This window comes from Hesperophylax consimilis, chromosome 26 (assembly GCF_061612785.1).
Source record: "Hesperophylax consimilis isolate HC1 chromosome 26, BYU_Hcon_1.0, whole genome shotgun sequence".
Classification (NCBI taxonomy): domain Eukaryota; kingdom Metazoa; phylum Arthropoda; class Insecta; order Trichoptera; family Limnephilidae; genus Hesperophylax; species Hesperophylax consimilis.
Genome location: NC_142861.1, coordinates 3,770,702 through 3,788,981, shown reverse-complemented (window position 1 = coordinate 3,788,981; position 18,280 = coordinate 3,770,702). Strand labels below are relative to the sequence as shown.

Here is an 18,280-nt window from a genome sequence, read left to right as displayed (position 1 = left end):
ATCACATGCTATGTGACATGTATAATAATAAAAACTTCTAAGTTATGCAATAAACAACATATTATTATAAAGCACTATACGAATATGTATCTTTAGAAATCCATTTCATATAATAATAACAACAAATACGTACATATATTTGACAAACCCAAATAAACCTTTGGCCTATACACCTCTCTCATCTAAACCGACCATCTCTCATGTAATAGAAAGAGATGCACCATAGGTGATCCGTTGAACGTACAAGTCACGACACATGTGACGTCAGAATTCTTTCGACCAATCGTGGAGCGTATACAGTCTATTGCTATTGAATGCTTTTTCAAGAACGTTTAACTAATTCTAAGAATAATAATATAGAAATATATTTATATTTTTAGAATCGATATTTTTTTTATCTACATGAACATATTTTTTATATTTCTTCATATGAAGCGGTTACTTTGTGATGTGACATTATAATTTAAAAATGTTTACAAAGTTACTGTTTAATTTTATATTTTTTATAAGTCAAAATATTTTTCACTCAACTTCCTTATTCTTTGTTCAAAGGATGAAACTTGACCCTTCCAGTCCAGTGGCGTGTCGGCCCACCAGCATTTTAGCCCGGCTTTTCAAATTACCAACCTAATTCTAGGATGTAGTAAATAATTATGATGTAATAGTTTTATTTTTAAATCTTCTTGCGAGATTTTAATTTAATTAGGCAAATTCCAAACTCGTCCTGTTAAAATGTTATTTACCTCGCTATTCATAATTATAATTCGTCTAAATCCTTAGAAAATTACGTAACTATATTTAACGGCGTATTTCATACTTAGAAAGTCACTTAGTAGCATTGCTCAACCTAGTTGAATTGTTTCTTATTGATCTTGTTAGGGTTTTTTTTTCTATCCGCCCCAAACTAAATTCGTCGCTACTCCACTGAATAAAATCTAAGAATTCAAACCACCCCGGAGGTCTCTGACGATACAGTGCATGTTCCAAGTTTTTTTCCCCACCATAATAAATCTAAGCACTTGTTTTAAAATCAGTTGTCCAACATCTGGTAATTCCCTACGTCGTGAGACCAACTGAAAATTTCTTTCCCACCATAATAAATCAATAATAAAAAAAATTTATCCCAGGGCAAGTCCATCACAACAAAAAACAACATTAGTATTATTTTTAGGTTAACAGCTAATGTGTTTTTACATTAAACATTTGAATTAAATATTTACATTTATTCCAGCGAAAATGAAAATGTCAAATGAAATTCAAAATCGGCCTAAAACGAAAAGTGGGCATACGTTTCTATTAGTATTGCACTAATTGTCTAATGCGAATGCGCACTGAACAAGCCCGTTCGTACTGGCGCGGCCGTTTTGAAATGAGCTGAAGAAGAAAACCTATTTCGTCGCTTTAAATCCTTACCCAAGATAAACAAAAAAAAAATTACTAAGCATATTATCCTACGAGAAGTTGCAACGATTTTAGGCTTCCTAAGACAAATTTATCGGCAACACGAAACAAAATTTATTATAAAGGTTTCAAAGTGTTCAATGAACTCCCTTTAAATGTTAAGGAAGCCAAAAGTCTTGCAGTTTTTCGTGGGTTATGTCTCAATGTTGTAAAGTCCAAATATCTAGGAATCGTAATTGACCATAATCTTAGATGGACACATCACATCAAACAAATCACAAATAGGCTCCTCAGAACAATACACATTTTCCTAAATATAAGAAACATATATAAAATAAAACAATTGAAAACAATATATTTTGCACTATGCCAATCAATAATAGAATATGGAATAATTGCTTGGGGAGGAGCAACAAACGCAGCTATCACTCAAATAGAAATCGCACAGAAAATGATATTAAAGGTAATACTCAAAAAACATAAACTAACCGACACAGACCAAATATTTAAAAGCTGTGACGTACTTGATATACGCCAATTATATGTTAAAACACTACTAAACTACATTTTCGACCAAAAAAACAAAGCCCAACAAACACAAAATATCACTAATAGACCGGTCAGACAAGCGTACAAAGAAAACATAAAAACTCCGACGGTAAACACTACCTTTGGACAAAGACACCATAAATACTACGCTATTAAAGCATTCAACAGTCTTCCACTTGAAACAAAAATTGAGGAAAATAAAAATAAGTTCAAACACAAAATAAAAAAATGGATTAAAGAACAAAAAGACAATATTACCAAAATTCTATAACATAAAAGAATAAAACATATACACGCAACACAAAAAAATATATAAAACACGCAACACGCACATACACATATATCATTATAAATGCCGATTTACATTCTCGATAGATATGTGAATATGGAATTTTTGCAAATGAATTTCGGTTCTGTTACATGCCTGTACGCAATACAGCGAGAATTCTAACCTAAAAATGACTTAAGTCGGCAGCCGCGTGAGAGGCAAGCGCAATGAAATTACTTTAGATGCTTCCTGCAGCCTGAGGGTTAGTACATTGCTGAAAAAAGGATCAAATCCTAGTACTGGAATTAATCTGATAAAGCGTAACTAATGAAACTGTCCAAAGTGCTCATAGACGGTTCAAACCCAAAACAACCCAGCCAACCACTGAGTATGATTGTCACCGACAGTCATCCAATGACAACCCTGATGAATTTCACTAACCCGTTGTACATAGACGTCACAGCCGCTGGGTTGCGAACATGTATCAAAGGAAAACACCCACGTATAGGGGCACCTAGAACTAAAAACGGGATTACAGGCCGTTTCCTGATAAACTTTTACTAAATTTGTAATCGAGACAATACATTGGTGTCTCTAAATAGTATAAAACAAAGTCATTACCCGCGTCTGTCTGTTTGTGCGCTTAGTTCTTCTAAACTATGCAAAGGAGTTTGATAGGGTTTTCACTATCATTTAGAGAATTTCTTCCGGAATTTCTTCTGGGCCCATAACCTGTAGTCTTGATAAATAATAGATGGTGATCTTTAATAACCAAAATAACGTTTATTGTAACAGAGCCAACACATTACAGCCATTACAGAGACTTATACTTTTGACACCTACTTCCTGTGCATGTAGTGTTACCAACTGAATGTTATTTCATTGCCATATTACAACAGTTTATATACAGGGTTTTCTAATAAGAGGTGTTATTTTGAATAGCCCGCTATTTCGGTAGATGTTACTTTTGTAGCTGTAATTTTTTGACATTTGACAAGTAGAAACTACGCCATTAATAAAAATGGAACGATACACGCTTCAACAACGCATTGAAATTATTAAAATTCACTTGAGTGAATCAAATGCAAATCATCTTGAGTGATGAGGCCCATTTCCACCTCGGTGGCTTCGTCAACAAGCAAAATTGTCGCATCTGGGGCTCGGAAAACCCAAGAGTTATGGTTGAAAAGCCTCTCTATCCTCAACGTGCGACTGTTTGGTGCGGTTTATGGTCCGGCGGAGTCATTGGACCTTACCTTTTCGAAAATGAGGCTGGAGCAACAGTTACGGTGAATGGATTGCGCTATCGAGAGATGATTAATGATTATTTATGGCCGGAATAGGATGGTATTGATCTGGACAACGTTTACTTTCAACAAGACAGCGCTACGTGCCACACAAGCTACGAAACCATTGATCTTTTACGATTGAATATCAAAATAACACCTCTTATTGGAAAACCCTGTATTATATTTATTGAAAGTAGAGAAAAGTCGATCAACGTCAGGTACAGGTCAGCTAGTAAATAAGTAAAGTAAAACTAAGTTACCGGAAGTTATTTATTTTTTCATATTTTATCAGACCCACAGAGTGTTTGTTTTCCATCAAAAATATAATTCTTGGCATAATAATCCAAAAATTAATCCATATCTGATTGTACCTGCAACTGCACCACATCATTATCTAAACAAGGCTATCACTACGATGATTACACCACTATAATAGATTTTCAGAAAACATATACAGTTATGCGTACAATAGCCTTACAGAGAAAAAGTCAATATTAGTTTTGTAATATTTATATAGTATTAAAATCTCCACTTTAATGGCATTACAATAAAACTTCCTGTATTAAGTATCATATTCAGTCGGTCAGATATAAATCACTTTGATAATGAAATAATTATCTGCCCCTTATCATTGTATAATCAATACTTGGAACTAAATCAACTGATAAAAGATAATATGTATTATGTGTGCAACACACAATATGGAACAGCGATATGTAGGTTCAGCCGGAATGAGTTCTTGAACTTGAGTCCTTTGCAGGAAGCAGATTCCACTCCAACTCCTTTTTAAAATCAACATTCAAAATGGGATACACATATCAAAGATATTATACTCACAGACACAAATACTTCCTTTTACAGTCCTGCCAAAGTATAACATCACAACTGCCATTCTACAAATAATTCAACACTCCTCACATACCAACACTAAACCAGTCTTTAATTCTGACATACACCAGCACAAAACACGATCACAAAATCAAATACATTTATCGTCATCTACTTACACGACCAAATTTGGAATTAACTCCTTACACATAAACAATATAACACATTACCTAGAAATTTAAAACTTCCGGCAACGAACAAAAAACATTGACAAAAGCTCTTAAAAGCTATTTCCTTAGCAGTTTCATTAATGACTAACACAATCTTTCTCTGGTACTCCATAATAACATCTGCGTTTATTTATTTTAGTGTATTTTATTTATTTGCCTTGTCCTTTCTTATGTTGTCTTTCCCGAAATGAGTTTTATAAACTCATTGGGAATAATACATTATTACTTTGTTATCTAGTTATATTAGAGAACTCGCACCCGGACTCAGACCCGAATGCCTCTTCGTATGTACCGAACCCGTGCGAGTCCTGGTCCTGGTCCGGGACCGAGTTCGGGGCTGGAATCGTGCATTATACAGTTCGTATCCAAGAACGTGGAACCCAGACCCACTTCTAGAAGTTGAGTTCTTTTAAAAGGAAGCACTCCTCGGAGGCCTCCAACAAAACACAGAACCCACTCATCTCTATACCGAACACAAAGAATTTCTTTAATCCGTAGAATACACACACAGCTAGGTAAAATGATTAATACTCTCCCCAATTTACATGAAACCTTTCAACTCTTAGACATCAGAGAGGCAAATTAAATCGAGTTACCGTTCAAGAAACATTTGTTTGTTAGAAAAATTCTAGAATATAACTCAACAATTTGGTTACGTGTCTTTAATAATCACATTAATATCTTTAGTAATATCTTAGAATTCCTTTAGAATCGACAGATTATGACTTTTTTATTACATTCATTGAAATTGTTGAAGTTAAGTGACGGAAGAAAATTTTTGATCTTAATATATAAAAATCATGTGCCACCGTGTTTGTACACACTAATCTCCGAGACCGCCCAACCAATTTAAATGAAATTTTGTGAATGTTTATGTTTGGTTCCGGCTTGAAACATAGGATAGTTTTGGACCCAATAAGTGGCGCTGTTGTCGAGATCTAATTTTTTTTTTCAGCTTTTCAACTAAAAATACATACAATCTTAAAATTTTAACATCTCTACATCCCCCCTCAATATCTTCTAATGCGATTTTAAGGAATTTTTACAGAATAAATGGGTCATAATTCATTTTTAAGGTGCGCAAGCTTTATCTATTCATATTGGCAAACGACAGATTGACAAAGAATATTGTTCACCAAATTGCATTACATTAAATTAAAATTCATTACATTAAATTAAAATTCATTACTATAATTTAAAACAACAATATTTTAGTACATTTTATTTATTACACTTGAATATGAGATAAATAAAAAATGAAATTAAAAATGTATATCGAAAGTGTTTTCTATGGATTGTATTCACGCGGCAATCTGTCACACTATAAAAGACATATACTCCAAGGTATAAGAGTATAGAACGGTACAGGTCTCAATTTTACATATTTTCTATCGTGCTGAACAATAATCACAATCCGCTGAAATGATCGATATAAAATGAAACGTCAAATCAATATCCTACCGGCTGCGCCAATTGTTATATCTCTGCTTTACGATAATTGCGTTTATTTACGTTACAATAAATAAGTCTGGATTTAGCTACACTGTTCATTACCCGAGGGTTGGTAATTCTCTCTTACTAGAAGCTTGTTGTCTGGCAATAATATCCCACAGGCAATTGCTACACTCTAGCGACATCTGTCGGCCTCTGCAGTAAGCTTTATGACTGGTGCCATCTACCGCTTGAAAACCCAACTTATTACCAAACATCACACGCATGTATTCTATGTATGTCAAATGCTTAAAATATCTGAGAAACGAAGGTCGTCCATGATAATTTATTTTTTTTTTTTTTAAAAAAGAAAGACAAACATTCCCGGGTTACGAATAACCTGACAATATTTGAAAATCTCCTACTACCACCACAGTAAGCTGAAAATGTTGCTTGTGTTGTGATGGAGGACTTAGCCAGCCGAGGAATTGAACACACTACGCCCGAGAGGGACCCAAGCGCGATGTCAACTCGGCCACCGACCGGTCGGTAATAATCGATAATATAGCCGTTTCTCCCGTACACATATTCTTTGAATGGCTAACACTTTCTAATGCGTTCCATTCATTTAGCTATATATGATGTTATTTGTAGCCATTTCATTCATTCACACAAATTCGTTGTAGCTATTCTTTTCTCATGCGTTTCGTTATTCGATTTAAATCTAGAAATAACAACGTGACATATTTTTTGCTCGATTAGTATGAACATAATGTGTCTTTGTATTTATGTCAATGTACTAATGTACATATATTCTTTTTTCTTGTTTACTTACATAACCTTTCTTATCTTCTTTTATATCTTTTTTCTATATTATACAGGATAGTTATTGACACTCATAGTGTATTATATACACTCATAGTGTCAATAACTATCCTGTATGTAAATTACACATGTGCCGTTAATTCTAAATAAATAAAGAAAGAATTTATTTCCATATTATTTGATAATATGTTGTTAATTTCACCTAAAGTAATATAAAACTGACCTTACTTCGGGTAAACAGACAGACCCGCAATACATAATTCAGAACAAGCCTCTAATATTGTGAATATGCAAATAGATAAAGCAAAAAAGGAAAGGAGACGGTAGGTACGCAATAAAAATGAACTGTGCACCGTTCAACAATTTAAAAACTAATTCTTTAGGTGTGAATATTGCAGGTAGAATGAATATTGATATATTTTAAATGATAAAACGGACAGTGTTGCGTTTATTGCATTTGAAATAAAACTGTACATGTCGAAGATAATTTAATATTTTATAGGGGGATATAAAATGTGCCAAAAATAGACTTTGGTTACTCCAAGGTATAAACATATTTTCTGCTGTGTTCGGTGATGCCATGCCGAGAAAATGAAAATCGGTAGATGATGGTTGAAAAATTCGGTAGATTGGTGACAAAAATCGCTAGATCGTCAAATATTTATATAGTTAAAAATTGCAATACAATGTTCATTTTGCGATTTGGTTCATTATAAAAATGAGCTTTTGCTCGATCGATTTTAGCTGAATTCGGTAGATTTTAGCTGAATTTGGTAGATTTTAGCTGAATTCGGTAGAATTTAGCTGAATTTGTTCGATTTTAGCTCAATTCGGAAGATTTTAGCTGAATTCGAAATATTTTCAGGTAAAAATTTACCTAACCACCGTACTTTTAATAGGCACAGACTATGTACACTTCGTTTCAAAGTAATAACTGCAAGAAATGACTAACTACTTACTTCGGGAGAGATGGTAAAAGATGAATTAAAGTTAGCCGCCATTTTGGATTTATTCAGTATAGATTGACGTTTGCGAAAGTTTGTTTTCAGTCTAAATACGCACAAAAAAAAAAAAAACTAACTTTCTCCGCAGGGGTACGCAGACAGGACGGACCACCAAACTTGGCACACACTCCTTGCCTTATTAACATTCATACATTGTCTCATATAAGTTACCTGCATTTACCTTTGTGGAACACATTGTAGACTGCTAGCTTTGTTTCTTTGGACAATTTTTTGTTATCACCAACTGTGTTCAGTCCTCCATTAATGGAGTTTTCCTGTTATCCATGGAGTACATATTAAATTTAAACAATAAATAAGAAAGAAATACTTACAAGAATCCTTTTTCTGGCTTTATAATCCAGATACTTCACATCGGGAAATCTCTTCGGTATCCTAACCTCGAGACTTCTAAGCTTCTCTTCAAGCTCAAAAATCTTCCTGTGAGCTTCTGCCAAATTGCTCACACTGGCCACATTATTATCCAGATTGTTCGCCAGATCATTATCATCCTGCTTCAGAACTTCCCGAGCATCGTTGGGTATCCCGTTTTCATCCTTCTCGGCCATTTTATCTTTTAAATGATGCTCCAACGTGTCAGGACCGAATTCGTTTTCATCTATGAAACTAAACTTGTGCGATTCTAATTTTTTAAGCTTATCTTTAACTATACTCGGTCGCTTGATCTTCTCTGGTATTTCTTCGACTACATTTTCGTACACTGTATCGGCGAAATCATTCGCATGACCTTTCGACTTAACGCTTTTCAGTTTAACGTCTTTTTTGTATACATCCGTGTCTTCCGTCTGCACTAGGCTTTTATAAAACGCTAAAACTAATAAAGAAAGAATTAGTAAAAACATATATTTTTTGATCAAGGGTCAAAATCAAGGCAACTCAATCGGGAATGTTTGTATTTCTTGACAAAAAAAGAGTGTTCCAGGAGAACAGTAGAACAGTGCAGTTTTATTTTTACAACTTTTTGATAAATAAGAAAAAGCATTCAAAATTTGTGCGGTGAAACAAATACATTTGATGACTAAGGATTGGTTATTTTACAGAATTCCAAAGTTGATTTTCAAGTTTTGTGAACATTCTATTCAAGTTCTTTTACTATATCATTAAAGGCCAGTAAAGGTGAAATAATGACAGAACTTCAACTTTGAAATTTGATTGTTAATATTGAAATTTGATTGTTATGATTGTTTAATTGTTCAATTTCTGTGAAACAACCCGTCCAGATATACACTTCTAAAATACCACTTGAATTGTACTAATACAAATAAAAAACGTACCAAAATTCGTTAAAAAGAAAAGCTAGTAAATATTTACCTAACCGCCGCACTTTTAATTGGCACAGATTATGGAAATTGCACTTCATTTTAACTTATTTACTGTAAGAAAATAACTATTTACGTCGGGAGATATGGTTAAAAATGAACTAAGAATCTGATAACCTATTTTGAGAATGTAAATAGAGTAATAGTTGAAACGAAGTGTAATTTTTAAGGTCCGTGGCTAGAAGTGCGGCGGTTAGGTAAACAATCACCCAAAAGCCTAAACATTGACCTTTTAAAGCATTCCTAAGTATAACTCGGTAGCCTATAAATAGACTATTTTAAAAGCAGTCAGAAAACAGGATATAAAAGTATGGCAGCAAATAAAAGTATGAAACCTTTATGTTTTTAGTAATGCGTAATTAATATTCTAGAAATTTAGATTTGAAAGCTAATATTATCGATTATGATGGTCGTTTACGAAGCAAAGTAGGTTATCAATAAAAAAATGATAAATGGAAAGTTTTGTGATTTTTTCTTTAGCAAACGATTGATAAATCACATTTGATTTACAAATATATACATATATAAATCCGGCTACTTTAAATATTTAGGTCGTAATACTTAAAATATTAACAACAACAGAAATCGATCCCGAAAAACGAGAACAAAGTTGTCAAAACAGGTTATTTTTCTGTATTTACGTAACTAAAGAAGTCGATAAAACAGGCAGAAAATACAGCGTAATATCAGAAAATCATTACCAATTCATTAAACAATTTTCCAGGTGTAATCGATTGAATAGCTATTTGAAGACAGTATATAAATAATAAAAGTATGTACATGAAACAAAACAATAACAAAGATCGTTACCGAAGTATTTCAAGCAAAAAAGCGACAGTGGTACTTACGCAAAATAATAGAAAATGTGATAAATATTATGAATCTCATCTTTCTCATCCGTGCTAACATTATTTTCACCTATAATTTGTAACTTTTGGGAACGTCTCGTCAACAGAAGACATTTTTAGAATTTGACATTTGCACAAATTTCACCGATGAAAGTGGCCTACACAGGAATACCAACATTGAATTCTTTTTTATTATATTATTTATGGCTGATAAAACTGTAACATTCTAAGTAGGTACCGAATTCGTGAATGCGGATGATTTTTGTTACAAAACTGCAAACTTTTTTATGAAGTCGGTGTGCGTTGTTATTATTATTTTAAGTGGATTAAAAAAAAAAATTAATGAAAAATATCCTGCTCTATGATGGACGTTTCTACCTGAAGAAGGAGGGAGTAAAAAAAAACCAGTGTAACCTTAAAAACGAACGCGACCATTTGATTTTGAGAATCTTAAATTAATGCCAGCGATCCCGAATAATAACCAAAAATATATGTTCTTTTGGTCGGGTAGATTTTGCACAGATAAGCACATTAAATCAATCAGTACCCGTTGGAATTTATGATTCCCAACTAAACAAGAAGAATATTGGTCGGATAGCTGCTAGACGGGATATTTCAAAAAAACTTATTAGTTTAGAAATAGAAACACAGAGATTTATTAATTTTAACGCAAAGACGAGGAATAAGTTACTGAAGATTTTCGTATGTTAGGCACACAGATTATTTCGTAGATCTGAAACAGTGATAAAAATTATATTTTTTAGACAAGAAAGTGCAAAAATTAGAAATATATAAGGGTAACTAATTTATGAATTACGGTAACTCCATCACCTGTGGAAATTATTTATAAGCTAATATCTTAGATAAAGCTTGTACAGAGTTTCGCTAGATGGGATGATACGATGGTTCAATAAAAGTAATCGTAAATCTATCATAATTATTTATAAAATTAGAAATAAATATGGTAAACTAATTAATGAATAACGGTAAATTCCATCACCTGTGGAAATTATTTATAAGCTAATATCGTAGGTAAGCTTGGACAGAGTTTCGCTAGATGGGATGATACGATGGTTCAATAAAAGTAATCAATCAATCATAATTATTTATATAAAAAATAAATAATATGTTTAACTAATAATCATCCAATAATAATTGGATGCAAAACAATCTACTAGAACAAACACGTAAGGTAAAAAAATGAAACAATTACAACATAAAAATCACATATTATTTGAATCACTTATTATTGAATGCACGAAATTGATACTCACCAATTATTTTCGGTTTGAACCACTTGGCGATATGATAAATTTTGATCTCATAATTTTATCAACGAGCTCAATATGATTTTGTTCTTGATTGCGCGACAAATGGTTATATCAGACGGGAAAAAATACAGCCGTTTTTCTTTACAGCACAACTAAAACAGGTGGTGTACTAAAAATATGACCTATAATGCTAAGATCCTAAGATCTCGAATAACCGATTGTTTGAACAATTTGAAACAGTCAGTAATATAGTTATTGATCTATCGCTTTTGTCAATAACAAATAGAAAAATTATAATATAATCGCATTCAGGGTTTGACTAAGGCTTGTATTGTATACCTATTTTTTATATTAAAAAGAGGGGTGTGTACATTTTCCAATAACACTGGATTATAAAGCAATAAAGTGTAATCCCATTAAAAAAGGGATAAGTACTTACTTACTAAGAGAAAAATGGCTGGACCCACAACAAAAGTAAAAAAAACGTTAAAAGTTTATTATTACAAAATATAAGTCAAGTAGATATCACTTCATGAAATAAGTTTTTTTTTATTATCTACCATAACCTGCGGTAGCCGGACAACTCAACACAATGGCAATAAGAAACTCCAATCCATTTTTTTTTTTTTATCAATATTAACTTTCCATTTTTTTATTGTTATGGTTAGTATTAATATTGAAAAAATCAAACTTTTAATTTTCGGCACTCCCGAGAACGCACCAATTCTACGAAAATCACAAAGTCTACGTTTTTTTTTCAAAGCTGTATTGAACAAGGGTTGCCAATGTATATGTTCGAAAATACCCACAAGAGATGAATAGATGTTCAAATTCCCCACAAGTCCCCTTACCTCCAAAATAAAACGGAATTAGCATTTATTTTTTATCTAGTCATTTTCGGATTTTCTTTTTCATTCGGTCTTTCAAAATAGACCTTTTTAGAAAAAATATATAATTTCCCGGCAATTTTGGGATTCTCCACGAATTGGCAACCCTGATGTAGATATTGCAGACCATAGATATATTACTCACGTAGACTGGTTGTGATGAATACAATATGTGCGGTTGGTACGGTGCGCAAGGCGCTGCCATTTGAAGCTGGAACTTCACGAGTATTTTTTATAGTATGGATTGATTTTTTGCAATAACTTCATAAATAGTATTCAAAGAGTACGTCAGACTGGTTGGAACTAGTTTGAAATACCCGCCCGCAGTACCCTCTTACCCAGTAGTATTAGCCCAATGACAGAGTAAACCAACACAAAGAAGAATCTCTTTAATCTGATTCATAAATAAACCTGTTCCGATTTATCTGTACCTACCTGTGAATTGATCTAGAAAAATATTTGCAGGCGGCCAAAATTAGAACTTTACTAAGAATCCATATTTTTAGTACATTGTTTTTTAATTTTTTTAATATATATCCACACCCTTGATTTCATAGACAAGTGCCTCGTAAGTAAGTAACTAGATAAGTCTGTTGAGTTTACATTTTTGACAGTGACCTTCCTCTTGTTTTTAAGGTCAAATGTGCAGAAATCTCGGAATAAAACTGTAGATTTGGATACAAACAAAAACTACGCTGCCCGCCCGTTGTCAGCCACGCGGCCATAGATATACCGCCACAGATAATCTCCTTTCTATAAATAGATGCATAGCTTACTTTACGTGTTTTTATTACGTAGGTACCAGTATCTCTGGACTACTGTGGGGTAAGAAGGAACTGCGGGGGTGTTTCAAATCGAGTTTCACGAATACCTACATTCAAACGAGCAATATTTTACAACACTAACCGAATTAAATTTTTAAATTCTTCAAATAAAATAATGTTTTATCTAGAATGTGTAAACAAATTGAACCGAAAACGAATGAATTGCTTGTTACCTATGAAATACGCCCTACAAATATTAAAAAAAAAATCTACCCGTAAAAAACAAAGTTAATATTTATAATTATAGTAATAATACATCTATTTTCAATTGTCTTTTAAAACTTATTTTTATGGTTTGAATGAATACTGTACTTTCCTACCTAGGAACTGGAGTCGACAACTATGACTGGCATTTATTTCGTATATTAACTGCAGTAATGCCATCTGATTTCAGAGAAATGCTTATATGTCACTTGATAGAATGCATTGTCATCGACAACGAGTCTATCTACAGAGTTTCAGCTCGATAAGATGTCGGGAAGTGCATAAATTTCCGCTTCCAATATTCTACTTCATTCATTCATCAATTCGATAATTTTTTTATTTTTATTTTTTATTTATTAAAAGTATACAATACAGAATATAGTATATTATATAAAGCATTGTACTCCCAGGAGTTAATAAACTCATATACATTTGTTAATTCATTGAATAATTCATTCGTAAACTCATTCAAAATTAATTTATTCATTAATTTATCAATTCATGAATTCATCCATTAATTTATTCATTCAAAATATATGAATGAATGACTGAATGAATGATAATTTTCAATCATTTTTTAAATGAATTAGTTAATTAATTCTTCGATTCATTCATTAATTGATTAATTAATTCATTAATTATTTCATGCATTAATTAAAACATTCGTAAATTAATTCATTCATGAATTCATTCATGAATTCATTCCTGAATTCATTCATGACTTCATTCATTAATTCATTAATAATTCATCAATTCATTCAAAATTAATTTATTCATTAATTTATCAATTCATTAATTCACTAAATCAAGAAAATTAAATTGAAATTGAAATATATGTTTCGACTATTTCCATTCTAATCAACTATGTCTTTACATGCCCACTTGTTTGGTTCCTTGTCAGCCCCTAATTTAAATAAGAAATCACCGCCGACCTACCACCCCTCTAATAATTAAACACAAACACATTAGGGGGTTGCTTCTCTTACTTTATTAACTTTTTGGCAGAAGAGGATTAAAGATTGGGTTTTAAGGGTGACAGAACAAACAAGACGAAAAACGACTGACAAGGCCGACCCTGAACCAAACAGCGCCTAGCGCAAGTAAAATTTTAGCGCTACTTGTCAAAACCAGTAGACGCCCAGGCTCTAGGTAGGTAATCACTGTAATCAATAATATTCGGATGATTTGTATTTTTATTAAAAATAAGGCTATGTGTTAGGTGAGGTTATTATCAGCGCCTTGGCGCCTTAGCCCTGCTCGAATTGCGCCCGCATAGGGCCAGCCCTGCCAACTGAGTAAATACAATTAAATATTCATGATTGATTGAATCACATTTTGTCAATAATAAAGTATATACTACACGTGTTTTTGAAATATTAGGTAGGTACAGCTTAGAGTAACAATTACTACCAATCAACATTAATTATTATTATGATTCTATATGTTTAAAAAATGTTTATGTTTTTTTTTCATTATGGCAACACCGTTTATAGAACAAAAAATATAATACATTCAAATGTAAGGTTATGTTTGAATTCCGAATCTGAAAATTACATAAAATCAATTTTTCTGTGATTTTACTTTAAAACATTCTAAGAGTAAGGATACTTCCAATAATGTTTTTTTATTTAAATTTAATAAATTGTTTATTTGACAATGTACCTACAATTCGAAAACACTAAATGAGGCTTTTTTTCCTTAGAATTTGATAATATTGATGTGAAAAATATTCACTTTTACCTTTCAGTGTTTTTATTAAAGTAATATTTTTTCCTTTCCATTATTTTGGTGTTGCCATTTAATTTAATACCATCCAAACAATCGCAGCGTCCTCCATTTTTGACTAAGTACTATATTTTACAGACTATAGGTGACTAACTAATTAAACCGTCAATCCGTTTCTCTGAAGGGGTAGGCAGAGATGATGGACTTCCAAATAACTCAGACACGAACTTTATTCACCTTTATAAAGCATCTCTTCTGTTATTCTGTCTCTTTACATGGCCCGACAAGTGTTGATAAAATTTTGCACAGGTCTATAAATATGTAGATATCCTACCTACCTACATTTTATTCGGTCATAAATGTCTATGGTCATCATTTCAAATCTCCCGCCTTATCTGTGGATAACATCTCGAAGAGCCGTGTATAACGTATTTTTGCGACCAAATTCGATTTTTCACCGCCGGCCATAATGCGTATGACAGGCATAGACATTCCGACAAAAATGATCTATGGATTATATTATCTATGGTGGATATCTATGCATCTTTGTTTTTGTTTTTTTTTCCTGATCGCCGGGCCATTAATTACATGGCCATTGTTGGCGAAGAAAAGGTGTTTTGGAATGATATATTGTTTTTGGGATGGGAAGGCGCAGACAGAATGGCGACCCATGGATAAACAATAATAAAAACTTGTGTTTTTTACCCGCCCTGGGCCCTGGGGCTGGTTTGAGTATGCCGAGGGTTCGCTTTGGACACACATATTAATTTATTAATAGCTTCAAGTCACCTGAGACATTTTATGCAAGAAATGATGTATTATAGCATGCAATGAAGTAAGTTTTGCAACTCCATTTTACATTATTTATATAAGTAGAACGTATCGGTACGTACCTACATATATTTTATGAATGTGAAACTGACTTAGCTTTCTTATAATTGAATTTTATTGCTGCATTATTAATAATTTAATTGTTTTTTCGGTAGGTAACTCGGCAACGATGTTATTAGGTAAATAGATCTATTTGAATTTCTCTTTTGTTTTTTTGTTGTTTTGATGCGGACTTCCGATCGAGCTGAACTCTGCAGACTGACTCGTTGTCGATGACAATGCATTCTAACTTTGGTGGTAATCACGCACATACACGCGAATATATACGCAATTCTCTGAAATTTTAACACATTACAGCAGCTAATATACGAAATGAATGTCGATCGGAATTTGGCGAGGTTCGGAGAGCTGTCGAATCCTGGTTCCTGGGTAGGAAAGTTCAACCTCAGTTAATCATTTTTTTTTAGTTTTGTATGTAGTTTTAAAATACATTTTAAAATGAATGTATATATAATAGTAAAAAAACTTTGTTTTTTATTATGGTTATACTGTCTGGTTATGTCCTTATTGACTGAATTATATTTCACAATGATCGGGACTGATCGAGCCCTTATTAAAAAGGGCCCACAGTTGCATTTAATCCGACGGATATAAGGGACTTAGGTAATGACGTTATGTTTAGGGGAGGCTCGTCATTACACCCCCTTCTTGCGCCCCTCCACCCCATCCCACAGGCAATAACAGCTTATGAGGTGCAGAAAACTAATGAAAATTTAATTCGGAATAGTTTTAGACTGTGAAGGGATGATAAGGGTGTATAAAAAGAAAATAATCATTTATGAAAACGAAGATGATACTAAAAATGATGTCGTTCTTAAAAAAAACCGTGTTTATTCTGTGTCAACTTGTTTTTTTTCAGAATGAAAGTAATATTTTTTCACGTGAATACCAACTGTCCGGAGCTGGTGTTATGTTGTGGGAATGAAGGAATTTTGGGAGGAAAGGAATAGGGAAGAGGAAAGTTGCGAAGTTTGTGGCTATTCAGAGCTGGTCAAAGTGGTAGATATTTTCAGTATCACCTTGGTGAAAGACCACCATTCAGAATCGAAGCATTGCTTGAAAGTTGCCTTTAGTCTTGTTTGCCGACTATATCTGAATAGCCAGGTACTTTCCAATCTCCTTCCCCTTCCCACTACCTTAGCCACACAACATACCCCAATTGGAGATGCCATATTCTCGCTGCTGAACACAGAGAATAATGAGTATTGCTAATTTATTAAGAACCTCTTCTAATTATTGATAATCTGGATAAAAACGTGATTGCTGGCCGTTTCCTGATAAACTTTTGCTCAATTCGTAATATTTCGGAACACGTGTTCATGCACCTGCATTTGCCTTGACAATTTAAAATGACAAATGCGAAAATATTAGGATTTTTATGAATACGTGTTCTTACATCGTACGATACGATTGTACCACCCCAGCCAGGAGGACTCCTGTCCCGGCGGGACACTGATTTGTTGTGACTTGGAACACGCTCTCTGAGGATGGGAAGGAGGTTGGAGTTAAATCGACCGGTATACAGGCGACCTAATATGCCAATATTGGAATTTAGGATGGGCAATTTAAAGGAATTGATTGAGCGTTGTTTTTATTTATTTTATGTCTTCCTTCTTCTTGTCTCTTCTATTTTCTTATTTTTTCTTGTTGTCTCTTTTTGGCTCTTCTTGTTTCTTCTTGGCTCTTTTTGTCTTATCTTGCCTCTTCTTATCTTTTCTCTCCCCGTCTTGGCTCTTCTTGGTTTTTCTTGCATCTTCTTGCGGAGTCTTGAATCTTGTCTCTTCTGTTTTTTTCTTTTTTATTCTTGTCTCTTTTTGACTCTTCTTGTTTCCTATTGGCTCTTCTTTTCTCTTCTTGTATCTTCTTGCCTCTTCTATTTTCTTATTTTTTCTTGATGTCTCTTTTTGGCTCTTCTTGTTTCTTCTTGGCTCTTTTTGTCTTTTCTTGTCCCTTCTTATCTTTTCTCTCCCCGTCTTGGCTCTTCTTGGTTTTCCTGCATCTTCTTGTGGAGTCTTGAATCTCTTCCTGGACTATTTCCGTAACTACTAATCTTTGCTTGCGATTAACATGTGTTCCTACATCGTGATAATATATTCGTATTTTACTAAAAGTTTTCAGAAAACCTATTAATTCATTCGTTAAGGCCCTGCAATCCCGTTTTTTACGGTTTTATAAATAATTTAAAGAGATTCTTAATACTCACATAAAATTGAAAAAAAAATGTATGAATGTGGATACAGCAAGGGTGTGTGCCACGGCAGGCCTAATGGTTAGCAAGTAATTTTGCTAGGAAATGATTTATTTCGCAAATGATGAATTCACCTTCGTGAGAACACAATATATTCCGTATTCTCGGAAAAAAAGGCGTGGGCAAAAAAATTGTTTTTGGAAAAATCGTGCATGATTTAGCAAAATGCATTAAATTTCAAAGTCATTGTACCAAACACACGCACAATGGATTATTAATG

At 33.1% G+C, this 18,280-nt stretch overlaps 1 protein-coding gene across 1 annotated transcript in view; it reads right to left on the bottom strand.

Annotated features, from left to right (window-relative positions):
- The window catches only part of Uxs (UDP-xylose synthase), a 42,329-nt gene extending 30,913 nt beyond the window's left edge, over positions 1 to 11,416 (bottom strand). The window contains exons 1-3 of the mRNA XM_089647532.1: positions 11,285 to 11,416; positions 10,011 to 10,743; positions 8,158 to 8,657 (exon numbers count right to left, since the gene is read on the bottom strand). Of these exons, the coding sequence (XP_089503658.1) occupies positions 8,158 to 8,657; positions 10,011 to 10,071 (561 nt within the window). The 5' untranslated portion in view covers positions 10,072 to 10,743; positions 11,285 to 11,416. The remainder of the gene's footprint in view (positions 1 to 8,157; positions 8,658 to 10,010; positions 10,744 to 11,284) is intronic.
- Between the last annotated feature and the right edge of the window lie 6,864 nt (positions 11,417 to 18,280).